We start from the raw sequence: 18,511 nt of genomic DNA, 5'->3' as shown, positions 1-18,511 counted from the left end.
GATGCATTCAAAAAAGTATGGGACGCTGTGTGCTTGGCTTAACGAGGAGAAATAAGTTACGGAATACGTAGTTGAGAAGTATGACAAGAGTAGTGGATGGATGGAGAGAATGAAGAGATTGAAATGGCAATGCGCTGGTCAAGGAAAAAAATAGAAAAATTTGTGGGCTGAGGTGGGTGAGATTTGCGCAAAACAGAAACGAATGGAAGCCTGTTAGAAAGGCCTTTATCCAGCAGTGGATGGTGGATGGATGGAGAGAATTAAGAGATTGAAATGGCAATGCGATGGTCAAGGAAAAAAATAGAAAAATTTGTGGGCTGAGGTGGGTGAGATTTGCGCAAAACAGAAACGAATGGAAGCCTGTTAGAAAGTCCTTTATCCAGCAGTGGATGGTGAATGGATGTGAATGATAACGATAAAAAATCAAAAAATATATATCTTTCAAATCGATTTGTACCGATCGAGATGCTATGTTTAAATTCACGTCATTTTTAGTACAATTTAATTGAATTTGAATATGAATTTAAAGTTCAGAAAATGTACACGTACTTCCAAAATATTTATGTTTGAAAATTTTGGAACAAAAATGGCACGTATAATAATATATTATAAGTGGTGTGATAAAACGCAGTTGGTGTTCTCGTAACGGAAAGTGTAGTCGTTACAGAAAACCATTACGTTTCAGGCTTTCAGTCAAACTAAGCGAATTCACTTGTAACTGTACTTATTACATACACGCACTCATCTGAGGCTTTCAACTGCAAATTACGTTTATTAATTACAACCAACGTGAATTTTAATTGTTATCTACCAAACCCGCTATATTATGTATATATGATACAATTTCGGTTAATTTAAAAACGGAGGCGATCGTTTTGCAAGCGGTTCTCAAATTAAAAACACACTCGCAGGCTCATTAGAAAACTCGTGTTCGGCTTTTCATTGTTTTCGTCGAGCGGTTCTCAAAGTGGTGCGCGCTCTAGAAAGCTCACCGCGAATGCTCCGAAATGGGAAACGTTGCGCAACACCGAGGGTTTCTCTAATTAATCGTTAATAAATTGCCATTAACAAATGTTTGTTAATTTTTCATATCGTGTTCGAGAGCGGAAATTACACACGGCGTTTGTTACAACGAAAAAAGGAAACAATGGATTTGATGTATGTCAGCAATCACCGGTTATAGCTGTGGCATAATTAGCTGAAACGTTCTGAAACTATTTTTCAATTTGATTCGGATCTCATTCGGGAAATTTTATTCGATCCGATTTAAATATGCATGATTTTTCAAATGTTGTCGAATATTTATTTTTGTTATCTATGAGGATCGAGATATGTGTGTATGTATGTACGTCTGAGAGGTTGCCCGATTATTTGTAGGCAATAACAGTTACGGTTGGCCGATTAAAATAAATTTATAGCCAGAAAACTTGTTTATGGTCCCGCCACATAAAAATAAACGAGTGGCGTTAACGTGTTATTTATTTGGTCCAAATGTGTCCGACGAAAGAAAAGCGCGAGTCTCCGATATAATACTAATAATAATATAAGGCATTACAATTACTGCGAAAATTAATCGCACTCTGTTATGTGTACATATATTTAAATTTTATTTTATTTTTAATTTTTAATTTTTTTGGATAAATTAAAAATGTACATATATTTACATATCAAGGTGCCATTACAGTTTTTGCCCCAAGGCGACACCTACGGTTAAACTCGTACATATGTATGTACTTTATATAAATTAATAACATTATTATTACAAATTTTAAATTATGTATATTCAAATAATGGTGAATAATAAGGATAGGTTGCCAATTTGTTTGGAACCGTTACAAGAATAAAATCAGATAAATTGGAAAACTCCGATTGGAAACGATCGACCTGGAGTCACATCAGTGCCGGCCTTAGAAAAAACACCCTTAGAAAAAAATTTCGCCTTTGGCGCTCTAAGCTAAAATTTTGTATGGCTTTTGGCGCTCTAATTTAAAGCGCCTTTGACGCATTGAGCAGCGCCCTAACTTATTTGGCGCCCTCGGGCACTGCCCGACCCAGCCCCCCTCCTAAAACCGGCACTGAGTCACATACATATATCCAAGATCTAACCACCAGCACTGAGCCAGGGATTGAACCCATGACCCCTCAACTGAGCTATATTGCTCAGTTATTTTTTTCATATTTTTTTAGTTAATTCGTTGCCTATGCTAGTATTTAATAATTATTATAATGCGGAATTGATCACTAAATTATATTATACATATGTACCTACATACATATATATGTACATATTATACATCAGCAAACTTTTTATATGCTTGAAATATTAAATATCTGTATTAATATAAAACTATATTAAATATTAATACAGATCGAATAAAATAAGTTCTTTAAAATATTGTATGAAATACGATTCAATAAACACCTATAGTAAAAAAATTCACCTGCGTACCAATTTTCTCATATATGAATAAATTTTATTTTTTAATGTTTACATTTGTATTGTAGATTAGTTTCCATGTGTGTAGTTAAATTTTTACTTTATTTAATTTGTAACCTTCTCATTGTTATTTTTGTCCACTTTCGACCAACAATCATAATCACATGTTGCTCTATATAATTGTCTTACAATTATATGCATATCATTCATTCAATACGTTTCCCGTATTGTCTTTGCATCATCTCATCTTCATCGATTGCATCATTATTTATTATATCGTTGTATTTTTTTACTTTTCGAAATTTGTCACCTTGGTCATTGTTTTTCTATCACTTGTCATTTCTAACGCTAATCTACCTAATTCCACGTAACATTTTGATATGATATTATATTAACTATTATATAGTGTGTGATGATGTTTTTCTTTTCGCTTTTCCTTAATTGAAACGAAAGCTAGTCGCACTCTGATAATAAATAAATTGGATTTATAAATATGTTAGCGTTGTTTGGGGGTGGGATGGGTGGCTGTGAGGTGGCCAGGGGTGTATTGGGGGAATTTCGGCATTAGTTGGAGACCATTCTTCAAGCCGTATGTGTTCCGCGCATCAATTCAATGCGCCACGGGGAGCTGCTATGACGTATATAAAATATTGTGGACCATAACATGGAGCAGGGAACAACAACCTTTTCCCGATCAAAAATACAACTCATGCCAAAGTTTACCAACTATATTATATGAACCGTTATATTTGGTGGTATTATTATTATAAGTCTTGGAAATCCAATTTTCATTTTCAATAATAAAAATATTTCTGTTTGAAATTCACAAATTGTTATCAGTTCTTTAAATTCGATATGTGCAGAATCTCAGAAAAACAGAATAAACGTATTGCAGGACACCAGTATTTTTAAATATTATGTTTTGCGAAATATTTCTCAAAATGAAGAAAAGTGGACTTATGCCACTTTCAAATATAACGGCTAATATATATTGTAGCAAAATTAAAATTTATGGCAACGTAATTTTTCGATATGACTTTTCACAATCGGACGTAACTCGTCTGATTTGTATGAAAAAACTTTAAAAATTATCAGGCCGATAGCGTCGGGGCGGGGGGGGGGGGGTTATATGTATGTACATATATGTGAATATAAAAATAAAAAAAATGTATATAGGTAAATATTATGCATAGGTATGTACTATTTCATTTTAAGTTTTACTATCATTTCATATGATCTATTTTATATCCACAAATTTTCATAATATTGTTGCGTAGGGGTGGGTGGAGGATCCAAGTAAAAGTCGTTTCACAGCATTTATTGGTGATTAAGGAGATACATGCACTGCAAGTGCTCCGTCCAGAATATCTTGATATGGCCTAAGTACCTCCTTATAATAGACAGGTCGCTCAGGGCATCTTCAACGTCCGGTTACTTCCCCATTGTTAAGTCACGTACTCGGATGTGCAGTCTCACGCTTTGGCGTTGTCAGTTCTAAGAACTCCACGGGAATGTGACCGAGTGCCGATATAGCCGCTAAGTGCATTTAGGGGTTTCTGGAGATAATCCTCGAAACCAATTATAACGGTAGCTCTTTTTAGCATATGTACGCTACAATATGTTGAATATGACTTTTGTATTTATCCTCTTATTACTATTATGTACTATAACATCTCTAACAGAAACTTATTTATAACTCTAACAGAAAAGCCTAGATATATTGCACTAGAATAATAAACCCGAGTTCTTCAGTTTTTCCTTATATTTATTACAATAATTGACTTTTGGGGCCCACAAATTTTGCTCATTGTTTGCACACACATTTCGACAGTTGCCGAGCCCTGCGATGAATACGTATATAACGCAGTAGAGAAAAAAGTGCACAGAAACACGGGCTGTTATGGGTGTACAAGAATATGCTTTTTATAAGGTGTACACCCTTGTGGCAATTTACTGGAAACAGCCTCCTCGATACCGAGTGATATACTGAATTATTATTCATCTAACCATAATTATATAAACGCTCGTGTATACCCACATAAGCGAAGGGACGTCTCACTTTAGCCATACATATTTTTAAAATAGTTGAAAATTTTCGGATTTTACTAGTAATTTATAAAATTAAGATCTTATAAGAATTTATAATAAAAATTGTCATCATTTAAACAGTACATATTTCAAATTAAAGTTCTGTAAATACGTGTAAACATAATGCAGATTAAAATATACATATTTGTTTTTGGAAGATTTGTAGTGTTCTAATTAATCTAATAATTCTATATTTTAATACAGATCACAGAATGTTTTTACTACGTATTGTAAGTATGTATACATATTCAGATATTCAGAATATGAGGTTAATACGAATAATAAAAGATTGTCTTATTGGAAAAATATTATAACGTGGGGACATGAGAGAGAGTATCCACTGTCAAAGTGCATGCGCGAGTGAACAATAGAGACCCCGGATTATTCTAACGGGACGGTAAGTGCCCGAACAAAGGATACGCTGGAGTTTTCACAGACCCGGACGAGTGCGTGCGTAAACAATAAACTCGCTACGATAGACCGAAAATGAATGTTAATTAATGGCAAAATAAAACAATACCCGATGTTAAAACACAATTATTACATATGTATATTGAGATTAAAAAAATGAAGAAATAAATTTAAAAATATTAGACAACCACAATCTTTATAATCCATTAAAAATTTCGATAAAATTCGGTAAAAAAATGAATTCATTAAAAATAAATATAAATTTGTGATTTAAAAAAATATAGAACCAGTGGTTCGAAAATGCTTTTATTCATAAGTTTTTGAATAATCACTATTAAAAATAAATTGAATTCTAGTTAAAAAATATTTGTTATTACTCAAAGAAAATTTTTATTTATTAATGCAAGTTTGAGAACCAGTGTTTAATAAATAAATATCTATTATTAAATATAAGGTTTTGGAATAATTACCATGAAATTTATATTGAACTTAAATACTCGTTTGTACCTAAAGAAAGGTGTTTGCTTATTAAAAATTACAGTTCGAGAAGCAGTGGTTTAAAAATACACATCAGCTATAAATAAATATAAAGTCTCGCAATAGTAATCATAGTAATCACGAAAAATATTTTTTATTCGACTATTCGATTTAGAATAAAAAAATGGCTTCAGGGCCACTGACTTTAAAATATTGATAATTTCTCAAAAAAGTTAAAAATTCTAGAAAATTTGACGATTCAATAAAAACCTAAAAATGTTTGAGAAACCTTATATCTACATATATTCAGATATGTCATATGATGTAAACATTATAATGACCAAACCGCGCAAAATGACAAAGTTTCAAAACGATCGGAAGAATATAGGTTATATTGTCAGACCAATGAGCGAAGTGAAACATATAAAAGCCTTGTAAAAAGAACATAACGTTAATACGAAGAATAATAAAAGACTGTCTTATTGGAAAAATATAAATTCTCTATATTTATGTACAATATTTAATATAAATAAGCATTCAGTGAAAAACAATCAAGTATTACATAACTATTAATTTAAAAAAATTGTCAAATTAAAATAATCGAATTTTACGGTGCACTATTAAGTACAATATAGAATTTTTTAAATAATTAAAACGACTTAGAACAATGCACATAATAATACTATTAGTCTTAAAAATATTACATTTTTATAGAACAAATATCAAATTGAAATAATCAAAATAGTATTGTTTAATATAATATCAAAACGATTTAATGCGCTATCCAAGTGCACATAATAAATTAAAACAACACTCTGTTTGTACTTTAATTGGTGAGCATAGAATTAAAATAAATTAAGGCATCATTTTCGTATTTGTTCTTCGAGATCTTTAATTTTCTTATCACGCATACGGCACAATTGCTTCAGTTTATTGTTGTTATCTTGCAGCCGTTGATTTTCAGCAATGTATTCGCACAATTTTTGATTCTATAACAGAAATATCGAAAAATAATATCATAAATATGATTTTAGTATAAAAATATTTAGTTACATATAAATAAAATATTATTACCATTACAATTCCTCCACTTCCATACGTCGGTTGTAATTGTGGTCTCATAACTTGAGTCAGAACTGCCGGTTGAGCAGCGAGTCTCGATTCCAGATCAGAATTACGAACTTTCAATCTATTGCATTCCTTTGAAATAAGACAAGTTTTAAAACAACACATGGAGACATATTTTATATTCTATTTGTATAAAAGATTTACCGATTTTAACGATTCACTTTTAGCACAATTCTGACAGGTATTGTGGGTAAAATTTTGCGGTATTGTTTTTTGCAGAACGACCAGTTGATTTTGTAATTCGTTGATATTTTTATGTAGCATAGTATTCTCTTTTTCCAATTCCAGTTTATTACTATTTTCTTTCTCAAACGATACATTTTTACCTGAAAGTGTAATATATTTGAGAATAATATATACGTTGGGAAAATATCATTAAGTCTATAATGGAGCTTAAATTAATACCATTCATTGAACCGTTAACTCCGGTATAACATCCACGATTCATATCATGTAAACTTTGCCGTTTCTTTCTGCGTTCTTGATTTTGGCTATTTTCTTTGCATTCGTCCAGCTCCATTTCACAATTAGCAACACGTGCCTTTAAATATAAAAACAATTAATTAAAATAGTACTGAAAATAAAATCAAAAAGTAATTATCAAGCGTTTGATATACCATTAGAATTTTATTTTCGGTATATAAATCGCTACACTGCGATTCTGTGTCTTTTAATACTTTTAAGAAATTTTCATATTCTTCATCCAACTCTTTGTATGTAGTTTTGAGATCTCGTATTTCGCTATCCTTCTCTTTTAATTTCGATTCTAATAAAAGAACGTGCTCTTTTTGCTCATTGCTTGGTCTAGTAATCGAAAGATACACAAATTTGTTATTATTATAACTGTTGAATACAAATATTTAAACATGTTTCATAAAAACAATCCTTTATTACCTATCATTTGGCATTAGATTATTCACAGTGTTATTTTGAAGAGAATGTTGTAATCTACGTATCTCTACTATGTATTCTTTAGCTTTTACTCGCAAATCATCATTAGTTTTTTGAAGTTGTTTATTTTTCTCCAAAGCCATGTCATGTGTAACTTTATCAACAAAATATTCCATCATCTCGCCGAAACCTAAAAATCAATCATCAATTATTTTAAATAGCACTATGAAGTATAAATGTATACGATGTATGTAATATTGTTATCTACAACATACCTAGATTTTTATCCGGAACTTTCTTTTCAAATTCAGCTAATTTTTCCTGTTAATTAAATAAATAATATAATATATAAATATTTGATGACTTTTAAAAATGTATTTATGCAATGATATATCTACAATTCAATTACCTCTAATTTCAAATTTTCCGATTTTAGATTATTATTGATTTCTTTGAATTTCAATTCTAAATTATTGTATGTTTGTACTTTAATAATCAATGTTTTCAATTCGGTTTGTAATTGATTTATTTCCTTATCTTTGGCGTCACCTTCATTTTTCAAATTCATGCTTTCTACTTTCAACGCTTCAATGCATTTTTTAAGTTCTACCATTTCATTCTTAGCATTCAATACTGTCTCTTTATAAATGCTTTCAAAAGTTTGCAACTTAGACCTAAATTCGTTGTTTTCGGATTGATAGGTTTTTATACTGCTCTCCAGCAAATTCTTTTGAACTTTCAACGATCTCAATTCGTCTATAAATTGTACTTCACTGTTGTTCTTCAATTCAAGCTGTGACATGTAACTTTTACACTCACACTTCAGTTTATCTACCTCAGTATCCTTATTCTGTTTAAATTCTATTATATATTTATTCATTTGCTCCGTTTCCATTTGTTTATTGCTTAACAGTTGTTTAAGTTGGTTATTTTCTTTTACCAAACCATCTCCATTCATATGAATTTCATGTAGTTTTTCATTTTGCTTAGCAATGACATTTTCATAATCTTTGATAGAATTTTTTATATTGATATTTGATTGAATCTCCTGCTTAAATTCAATAATTTCCATTTTCAGTTTTTGAATTTCTGTATCCTTTATACTATTTTGAGATTCATAAGATTCAATGCCACTTTGAAGTTGAGACACCTTTAAATTCAAATCTTCAATTAATTTACAATATTCCTTTATATTTTGTTGAGACTGCTCTTTCAAAGAACTTATTTCAGATATAAAATTATTTTTTTCCAGTTCGTGTGATTTCTTTTCATTCTGAAGACTCATAATAATTTCGTCACTCAATTTGGATTTTTCATTGAATTGATACTCCCATTTTTCTAACAATGATTGAAGATCAATTTTCAGTTGGTCAATATCTGTATTTTTTTGCTTTATTTCCGATTCGCGTAATTCAATGCACTCTTGAAGATTACTTATCGTAGTTTTAAGGTTATTCAATTCATGTTCATTTGCTAATTTAGATTGTGATTCAATACGCATCGACGTAATCTCATTTGTGAGAGCTTCTATTTCTTTAACCTTTTCCAATTCGCATAATTCCAGATTTCTTTGCAAAGACATTACTTTATTTTCGATTTCAGTATTCAACTGAACTTCATTATTGGATTTTAATTCTAACTTATCGTGCAAACACTGAATTTCTATTCTTAACTCTTGAATTTGTTTATCTTTGATTGATTCCTGGACTTTTAAACTTTCTTGCAAATCCGTCAACTTCAAAAGTTCACCAGAAATTTGAGCAATTTCACTGTCTTTATTTTGCATATCTCGGATCATGTTATCATACGCTATTTGAAGCTCATCTAAATTACGTACAATTTTCTTTAAACCTTCAACTTCAGCTTCTAAAATTGTTTCACAATTATTTTTAGATAAAATTTCAGCACTTAAAGTGTTTATTTTTGCATTCAAATCTTCAATTTCAATATTTTTCAAATTGCAAATTTCATTTTTATTGACTATTTCCTCTTTCAGCTTTTCCATATCTTCTTTGAATTGAGAGATCTCTATATTTGTGTTGGATTCAATTTCTTGTAATTCAATTCTTAATTTAGCAATTTCAGATTCTAGCTGATCCCTTTTTTGAACCTCACTCTTTAATACACAACTTAATTCCATTTCAGTTATGTTTTGATTCTGAACTTCAGCTTCTAATGATTTTAATTCAATATTTAGCTTTTCGATTTCATCATTTTTGACAAGTTGTTGCTCATGCATTGTCTGTATTTTAGCAATACTCTCTTCCAAAGTAACATTTATTGCAGCGATTTTCGATGAGATGTTTGAATCCTCTTCCATTTCAAAATCAATCTGTAGCGATTTAAAAATATTCTTTAAATTATCTTCAATGCCTTCCATTATTATGGATTTGTGAATTTTCATCGGCGACGTGGCAGACGTTCGGGTATTTGTCATAATTGTGGTATTGACACCGACATCACTGCTCATAACATCTTTCTTGTTACTTAAATAATCAGCTTCTTCAATGTATTCCATTAGTTGATCAGAGAGTGTACTATTTTCGGCTTCGAGCATTTTGATTTTGGCCTTGAGGTCTTCTATACTTGTCGATAAAAGCTTAATTTCATTCGTCCTACATTCGAGTTGTGCATTCAGTTCATCACAGATATGCTTATTGTCTGATATAAGTACGTCGGCGCATTCTTTATCAACAATAATGGAGATACTTTCGTCTATCGGCTCTGGTCTGTTAGAAAACAGATTGTCATAGGATGCATTCAATAGATCAGCCATGTCGCTATTGTCAATGTATTGATTTTGTAAACATGATTGCAGTTTAAGAAGTTGTTCACGAAAATATGGCAGTGTCAAGTCACACGCCGAATGAAGGCTACTGTGATAATGATTTGCAGCCTTGAAATGTGACGTCATTAAGCTGAACTCGGCATGACTCATCGCCTGAGCGTTTCTGCCGCATACAACTTTCTTGAACAATTCTTCGGATTCAATCGAAAGTTCTCTAACACTTTGGAGACATTCTTGAATTTCGATTTTAAGCGATTCGTTTTCTCCAGCTAACGTAATACTATTTTCTTTGATTTGAATATTTCGATTTTCCAATTCGTTTAACAACAAATTATGCAAATATTCAGTGTTATCGAATTTCATGCACAGGTTTTTGAAAATGGGTAAGCAAGAGTCTGTAATTGATTCGTCAACTTGTCGATTGATAGATATCTCTGAATTATTCTCCATGAGTACTTTCATCAAATTATCTTCAAAATCACTAACAAGACTTTCTAAATATTTAATGGAATCACACAAATCATGATTTGGAGTGTCTTGGATGCAGGAATCATCCAGCTTCTCCAAAATAGTAGATTCCATTGAAGTTGCTTTTGATACATTTAAAGGAGACGAGGTTACAATTGGTTCATCACAGTTTTTCTTAGGCGTTACAAACATGTTGGGAACAGTCTTAATGAGATCATATTCATCAATTTCGAATAAATTCTGTATTACATTAAGTGCATCCTGAGCATTTTCAAATAGATTTTTAAAATATTCAAAGGGTGAAATATTCGGGTTTGACAACTTTACATCTAAAATATCTTCATCATTCAATTTATACAGAGGATACAACTCGAAAATAGTTTTGGCGAGATTTTCCATCTTTGTTCGCATTTCATTATTGACATTTTCTAAATGCACCAATTTCTCTTTGATTGTATCACAAGAACATTTATTTTCTTGAACTTCTTTACATACTTGAGCATATTTCAATATTAGCGTTTGGACTTCGGGGAATTTTTCAAATGTTGAATCAAATTCTTGCAAAGGTTCATTGGAATGATCTCGTACGAGCGTTTGTTGTACTGCCAATTTGCAACTTTCAATTTGACTAACGAATTCTTGAATAGTTTGACTTTTTTCAGAGATAATTTTCCTAAGATCGTCAGCTTCACCGGAACAATTGGCATATTTTATATTTTTTTTAGAGAGTTCTGCTATCTTTTCGTTGCACACTTCTAGCTTGAAATCCAACTCTTCTATATTTTGTTTAAACTTATTATTAAGTTTGATTTGTTCGCGTAATTCATTTTCCTTCTCTACAAAACTTGGATGCTGTTGAACAAAACTAAGCGAGTGAATTTCATCGGCACTCCCCTTTCTTTGACTCTCGGCTAAAATGGGTATGTGCGAAACTCTCGTCTTGGCATCGAGACCAACATGCTGTTGAGTTTTATCTAAATTTTGTTGTCTGCGAGCCTCATCCAAACAAGTCAAAAGTTCTTCTTCCCGTTTTTTATGATTTTTTTTACTGCTTTCCAACTGGTAAATTAAACCTTCATTTTCACACTTCAACTCTTCCACTTTTCTTTCAAACTGTGACTAAAAAAAAAGGAAAATTTTTGTTATTTTTTCAAACTGACAGAAAAAGTGAAATAGAAATTAATTCCAATACCTTATTAGAGTCGGCTAGTTCACGCTTATTAATAAGATCAGTTATTGTCGCCTTTAATTCAGTTTCACTGCTTTTAAACTTTTGCAATTCTTCTAAGGTGTCATGTAATTTCATTTTGAGCTCTCGTGAATTTTTAATAAGTTCAACCTAAAACATATTTTGAAAATTAATAAAAACATTTCTGAATGATATTCAATCACTTATGTATATGTAAATGAATCAGAGACATACCTCTTTAGGATTGTGCAGGCGTTCTAAAGAAGTCATCTCTTCCAACTTTTTTAATTCCCGCTCAGCCGATTTAACTCGGTCTTTCAAAATACAAGGTGGAGTTCTATGGATTTCTACAAAATTTTAGAATAAAATAAGATTTCTAACACTACAAAGCAATTTGTACGCAATTTGAAATTCAAACACCGACCGAAACACTTGTGAGTTGGAGAACATATGCCATTAGAGCCATCTTGACTAATAGAATCATCTGTAATGCATTATTCGTTATAATATAATTCATGTACGCACTATATATCATAGATATAAAAAATATTAAATATTGTAATACCTATACACATAGAATTCTCCGGAAATATTTCTTTACTTTGTATTTTGGGTGTAGACATACTCCTTGTATTAAAAATAACAGATTCGTGATTGCTAATAATACTTTCATTCTTTTCAGAAATATTAGAAAATCTTTGAAAAGTTGATGACCCATTAATGTCCCTAAAAACAAGAATCGGCAATGATATTGACATTCTAATTGAATTTACAACAACAACAAAAAACGAATATTAGCTAACTTTTTAAGTGCAAGCAGTTGAAAACCATCTTCAGCTATAGTTGCCAACTCTGGACCACAATAAGTCCACCGCCGATTAGTTAAATTTCGCTGTACCGGTTCCCTTTCACCAATACCCATCAGTATCTGAGCGCGTAGTTCTGATATTTTATGTTGTAACCTCTGATTGTCTTCCTATAAATAAAAAAAAAACGAAATACAAAAACAATACAAATTTTTGCAAATACATAGTACAAGCATGGATAAAAATTATACGACATACTTCTAAATTTTTCTTAGTTTGCACTTCTTTTTGCAACGACTCCAATTGCTTGGTGAGAATTTTCAATTGTGTTGCATCACTAACGACGGTGTTGACCATCGGCTTATTTTGGATTTCTTTTGCGCAAGTTGCAAATCTAAACAGACAAACATTCAATTATACAAAACTATTATACACACCAATTAACACAATTTCATATGTGAATGAACGCACTTCAAAGTGGAATGTGTCTCGTCTAAACTGGTCGGAGTAACAGCGCAGATGATACCAGTTTTGGCATTGCCTCCCAAAGACGATTGAAGAATACGTGTCAGTTTACTATCTCGAAAGTTGACAAAACTGCAAAACACGAGATATTCTAATCAATACTCTAAATAAAAATAAAAATTCACATTAAGTAAAAGTTTTAATATATCATGCACATATGCGTATGTAGTATAAATAATAATTTAAAATTTTCACCCTTGATCTCCAACCGAGGATAATTGCCGAATTACGACACCGAGAGCAGTGAGAGACTTATTTATGTGACATCCTTCACGTAAGCGTTGTTTAGTGGTACCGGCTTGCGATGCACGCTCCGATCCGGCCAAGTCGACGAGATTCAATTGAGACACATTTACCGAATCGTCGCACTCGGCTCCAGGAGAAGCATGTCTTCGAGATTCAATTATCTGTCAAATAAACAATGAAAACAATACATGAAGAAAGTGCAAAACATAAACGTGAACAAAAAAATGTATGAAAGAGCGTACAATTTGAAATATGGAGTGAGATCGAGAGCTCGTGTCATTCATTGACGTTTCACCGACGCTTCTATTTTGATTACCCTAATATGGAATAATTGTTAATATACACTAATATTATAAACAATATATAATAAGATCATTTGTTCAGTAGTATATGTACTTGTTGCATGATTTGAAGTATTCTTTCCGGTGTTGTGGTGACTATTTCTTTGCACGTGATACTTATTTGATTGTTGTAATCCTCGCGTATCTTTACTTCGTTGTTACCGAGATCGAGTAGGTCTTTTATTTTTTCATTATATATTTCAATAAACGAAACTCTGCAAAGGTGTTGATTACAAAAAATAGATATTTATTTACATGTATGTGAATTAAAATTGCATTTTGGAGGACGAACCTTATCAAAAAGTCTCTGTCGCTTTTGCTTTCGATCAATTTGAATACGTTATTGACCGCTAATGGAATTATTCCAGGCGACTCTTTGTTTCCCATCATTGTATAGGTTTTACCAGAGGATGTTTGGCCGTATGCAAATATCGTTCCATTGATGCCATCTAGAGTCGCTTCGACAATCGGCCGGGCGACCTTATCGTACAAATTTAAAGTGGTGCTATTCTCATCGAATACATTGTCTGAAAATGCAAAAAAAAAAATACTATTAGTCATACATATATAAAATTCACATTTAATTCTGACCAAATACTACATATGTAGTTGAAATATAGTAACTTAGTAGTTTTTTTTTAACTTATCTATGTACATACATACATACATACCGATGCGCTCTGTTCTACCAACTTGCAATATCTCAAGACTCGTTTTCTCAACTTTTCGTCCGCTTAAACAGGAGTTTGTATATAGTATACAATAATGTATTTTTGTATACATGTGTAGCATGGGAACATGGCAGAGAGTATCCACTATCTAAGTGCATTCGTGGGTGAACAATAGAAACCCCGGATAAGGCTAATGGGATTCAATAAGTGAGTTCTCACTGAACGGGGGCGAAAGCGAGTAGACCTACATACATGCCTAGACAATAGACATTTTATTTTATTTTATTTTTTACATAGATATATACCAGGAAGGCCTGACAGGTAGACCCCAATGCGCCTTCCTAGACAATTAATTACAAACGTTGCAGCATTTTTATTACATAAATCACTGTATTTCGACAGGCTGAAGAACACGAAATTAACAATTAATTAATCCATTGAGACATCTATTGATTTAGACTTGAATATAATTTTTTTTTATATATTGTAAATAAATCAAATTCAGATACTTGTGACAGCAGGAAGGATGATTTTTGCCAATTTGAGGATCCGTTTCAACAATGAAGATCAAAAAAATTGGCAAACTCTGATAAGAAACGATCAACTTGGGGTCACAAATATCCAAATCTAACCAGCAGTATTAACCGTTTGCCCGCGGCCGTCTTCTATGGAAGCTTTGCGCGACAAGTCTGTAGCGCGGCTGTCTTTTTTTAATTTCTGAACTTTGCACGGGATTTTGAGCCTTATATGCGCCTATTTCAACTGTTTTAAGGTGCAAAATTGGTTGAATATATTACTGAGAGTTGAATGCCATCTATTCAATTTGCTTAAAATAAATATATACCAGTCAAAATTAGTTTTTTGTGGAACCATACTGAAACCTCGTTTATGTGACGTCACGTCTGTTGAACAATGGCGACGATACGTCTCAATTGTATCAAGTATGATTATTTGACAATTAAGCCAAAACTACGAGATATATTATGTATGTATTTCATTTTTTAAAATAATACTTTGTGTTAATTAATATATCTGGTTACTTGAGTAAATATTAAAATCTGTATCTAAGGTCGACAACTCGATTGCCAAATTCGCGAAAAAGGTGCCGCGTACAGGGCTTGTTCGCTATATTTATTGCCGCAGGCAAAGGGTTAAAGATTAATTAGCATGTGATCGAACCCAGTAATCTCTCGGTGTTACACATAAACGCAACCACCGAGCCATACTGCTGGTCAACATGCCAACGGATCAGGGATACTGTACTGGGCAACTTGTCCTTTATAAGCAGGTACAAACGGTAGATTCTGGTACGAACGGTGATCTTGTGTGGACCTCAATCGTTAAATAAGTGCTGTGAAGCGACTTTGGCCTTTCATTTGGATCCTGAACCTACCCCTACGCAACACGTAAGTAATATCTTCAATTTACGAGTTACATTCATAGATTTTTAAACTATTAAAAAAAATAAAAAAAAATTTAAGAATCAATTCTTACTATATTTTTAATAGTTAATGTTTATCTCGTAAAATAAATATTTCACTACATCAAACATTTTTGTATGTGTTTTGTATATACATATGTTACAGTCGAAGTGTATTTTCAGTTGTAATATATTCCAATTGGCGTTTTAAGTCATTCATATTCAAATACAATTCAATGAGTAAATTATATCTCTACAAGCGCAAATACAATTTTAAAAATGTGCGCAAGTTGTAATATAACAGTTGAGTTTCCAGCTCTGATGTTTTTACGAATGTTTAGAATTCAATAACGGGTTAATATTTGCTAGATATTACGAATAAAGGTAATGAGTACCGTATTACAATAGCTCTAAAAATGTGTTCAAAACAAAAATGTGACTTTCCAACCCAATTTATTAGTCGAATGGTGTTTTCACGAAAACCTAACCTTTCCATCTTACCTGGTACCAACTTATAGTTGAACTGTATTTTCAGTTGTAATAGATTTTGACAAATTGGAATATAATTCGCAATATGAAGCAACTTACGTGGATTAGACGGAATATATTCCAAATAGTCAAAATATATTACAACTGAAAATAGACTTCAACTATAACGTTAGTTGGTACCAGGTTAGATGGATTATATTCCCAATAGTCAAAATATATTACAACTGGAAGATACACTTCAACTGTAACATACATATATATATAAACTCGATGACAGAATACACCGAAAAAGTTGGGCAAACGATTCTTGAGATATTGCAAGTTGTCAGAACAAGGTAGACCCCATACATACATATTTAGTAACAATAGAAGAAGTTTTATGATCAAGTGAAAATTCAATTTCAAAATTTTGACTGATTTGAACTCGGAATCGATGACTGATCAGTTTTTATGGTTTTCGAAAAATGTGTATAAGATAATTCGAATACTGTTAATCCTATCAAACTGAAACTAGTATAAGTTAGTGAAGTGATTTGTTCAAAAATTTAAGTTGACCAGAAGTGATATCTCACTGTATACGTCCTCTTTTTATAAGTTTTTGATTTTTGACAATGGATTGGATTGGTGAATTTGATACTATTTTTTTTTTAATGAAAGAAATTATTATAGTTTTAAAAAATTTAATGATTGCTTTCATATTGCACAATAAATATTTATGTAATTGTGATTGTCAACAAATTATTCAGGCGGTTTGATTCTGTAAGAGAAAGATACATGTATATATTATTGTGTAATATAAAATACATTCGTAAATGAAAACAAACTACTTTCGATAGTCTTTGGCCGTCTTCTATTAAAGAAATCAGTTGGTTGTCTACGTGCCAAACAAATCAGCTCGCGTTCCACTTTTATTACAATACCATATACATACATTATATGTAAATGAATAAATCTGTCACCCTTTTAAAAAAATAATAATTCGGCAATGAATATCATCAATCTGCCAACGACTCTAACAGGTATAATTATACGTGAATAACAATCACTTTTTTATGTTTGAACAATTCACAGACACACACACACACTGTTTACGTTTGTTTTGACGAATATAGGGAGCGAGCGAGCAAATATATCGCTTACGCACAGGGGCAATAAAGGCGTTATTCATTTGTTAAGAAGGTATTGAAAATATTGTTTTCACCGAAAGTGTAGGTATCCCTGCGTTGCGAATCGGCAGGCCACAGATGATGTTCGTCGGAGCCCCACAATTTGGGCAATCTGTCGTCCACCTCGCGCCTGATCAGGGGCCGCACCTTCACCACGACCTTGATGCTGTCGTCACCCATTGCGCTGGCGACTTCGCACTTCGCACTTCGCACTCCGCACTCCACACTCCCGACACCTGAAGCTGCACCTGTACTCGTACCTGAGCCCGTGGCCGCGACCGAGCCACTAACACACCCACATCGACTGACAGTGTCACCGGTCGACGGCGACTGCAACCGACTGCAACCGGCAACGGTCGCCGCGTTCAAACGACACGCGCCCACAAATCTACCAACGTGACGATATACCACACGCACGTGCGTCTCATCGTCACGCACTGCCTGTAGCAATTTCATTCCGAGAACGAACATCCTTCTGTTTCCCTCGTCATATCTGTACAAATGCACTACATGCATTGTAAGGACACATTGTATATGTAATGTACCACTTTTTTCACACCCGGGCTCCTTCTGGAGAAAATCGGCCCTGGGCAGGGTGCAATGTTTCGGAACTACTCCACCAATGTGAAGAGCAGGCATTTTTAATTTCGTTCTCCATATGACCTTGTAAGGCAGGGAAGGTATGTTGACCGTGTCTACCTCACGGCACTGAAAGTGAAAAGGTCGAAAAAGCAAATATCGGAAGGCAAAGATCGAAAATCGAAAGATCTTAAGTCGAAACATCAAAAAAAAAAGGTGCATGATAAACGGTACTATGTATATATAATATATATGAGTGGCATGCGGTGAAATTATCTCTCTTTTTGTCATACAGCCTTGTTTAATGTGCGCGCGCAGGATACGGGAGGAAAAGCCTGTTCCTGTTGTATCCTGCTCACGCAATTAAGTGAGGATGTACGACGGGGGGAGA

The 18,511-nt window shown here is 32.7% G+C and overlaps 1 protein-coding gene across 1 annotated transcript; it reads right to left on the bottom strand.

Annotated features, from left to right (window-relative positions):
• Nucleotides 1–5,897: 5,897 nt before the first annotated feature.
• cmet (CENP-meta) lies at nt 5,898–17,974 on the bottom strand. The gene is made up of 20 exons (XM_077437824.1): nt 17,577–17,974; nt 14,088–14,322; nt 13,851–14,010; nt 13,697–13,771; nt 13,404–13,615; nt 13,155–13,280; nt 12,942–13,077; nt 12,681–12,853; nt 12,443–12,603; nt 12,302–12,361; nt 12,112–12,224; nt 11,881–12,027; nt 7,842–11,807; nt 7,708–7,753; nt 7,436–7,622; nt 7,159–7,345; nt 6,947–7,082; nt 6,686–6,867; nt 6,488–6,613; nt 5,898–6,402 (listed from the first exon to the last, which is right to left on the bottom strand). Exons 1-20 carry the CDS (start codon nt 17,719–17,721, stop codon nt 6,277–6,279), a joined length of 6,699 nt encoding a protein of 2,232 aa, XP_077293950.1. The 5' UTR covers nt 17,722–17,974; the 3' UTR covers nt 5,898–6,276.
• Between the last annotated feature and the right edge of the window lie 537 nt (nt 17,975–18,511).

The sequence above is a fragment of the Arctopsyche grandis genome, chromosome 9 (genome assembly GCF_051622035.1).
Source record: "Arctopsyche grandis isolate Sample6627 chromosome 9, ASM5162203v2, whole genome shotgun sequence".
Lineage (NCBI taxonomy): Eukaryota > Metazoa > Arthropoda > Insecta > Trichoptera > Hydropsychidae > Arctopsyche > Arctopsyche grandis.
Note: the sequence above shows the minus strand (reverse complement) of the source record. Positions and strands in the feature narration are given on the sequence as shown.

What these genes read in the sequence shown, in the direction of transcription:
- cmet (XM_077437824.1), bottom strand. Translation starts at nt 17,721, where the DNA reads ATGGGTGACGACAGCATCAAGGTCGTGGTGAAGGTGCGGCCCCTGATC. An exon ending in CAACTGCTTGCACTTAAAAA is followed by an intron (nt 12,604 to 12,680) that starts GTTAGCTAATAT and finishes TCTTGTTTTTAG; the next exon opens with GGACATTAATGGGTCATCAA. An exon ending in CCGAAAATAAAATTCTAATG is followed by an intron (nt 7,083 to 7,158) that starts GTATATCAAACG and finishes TTATATTTAAAG; the next exon opens with GCACGTGTTGCTAATTGTGA.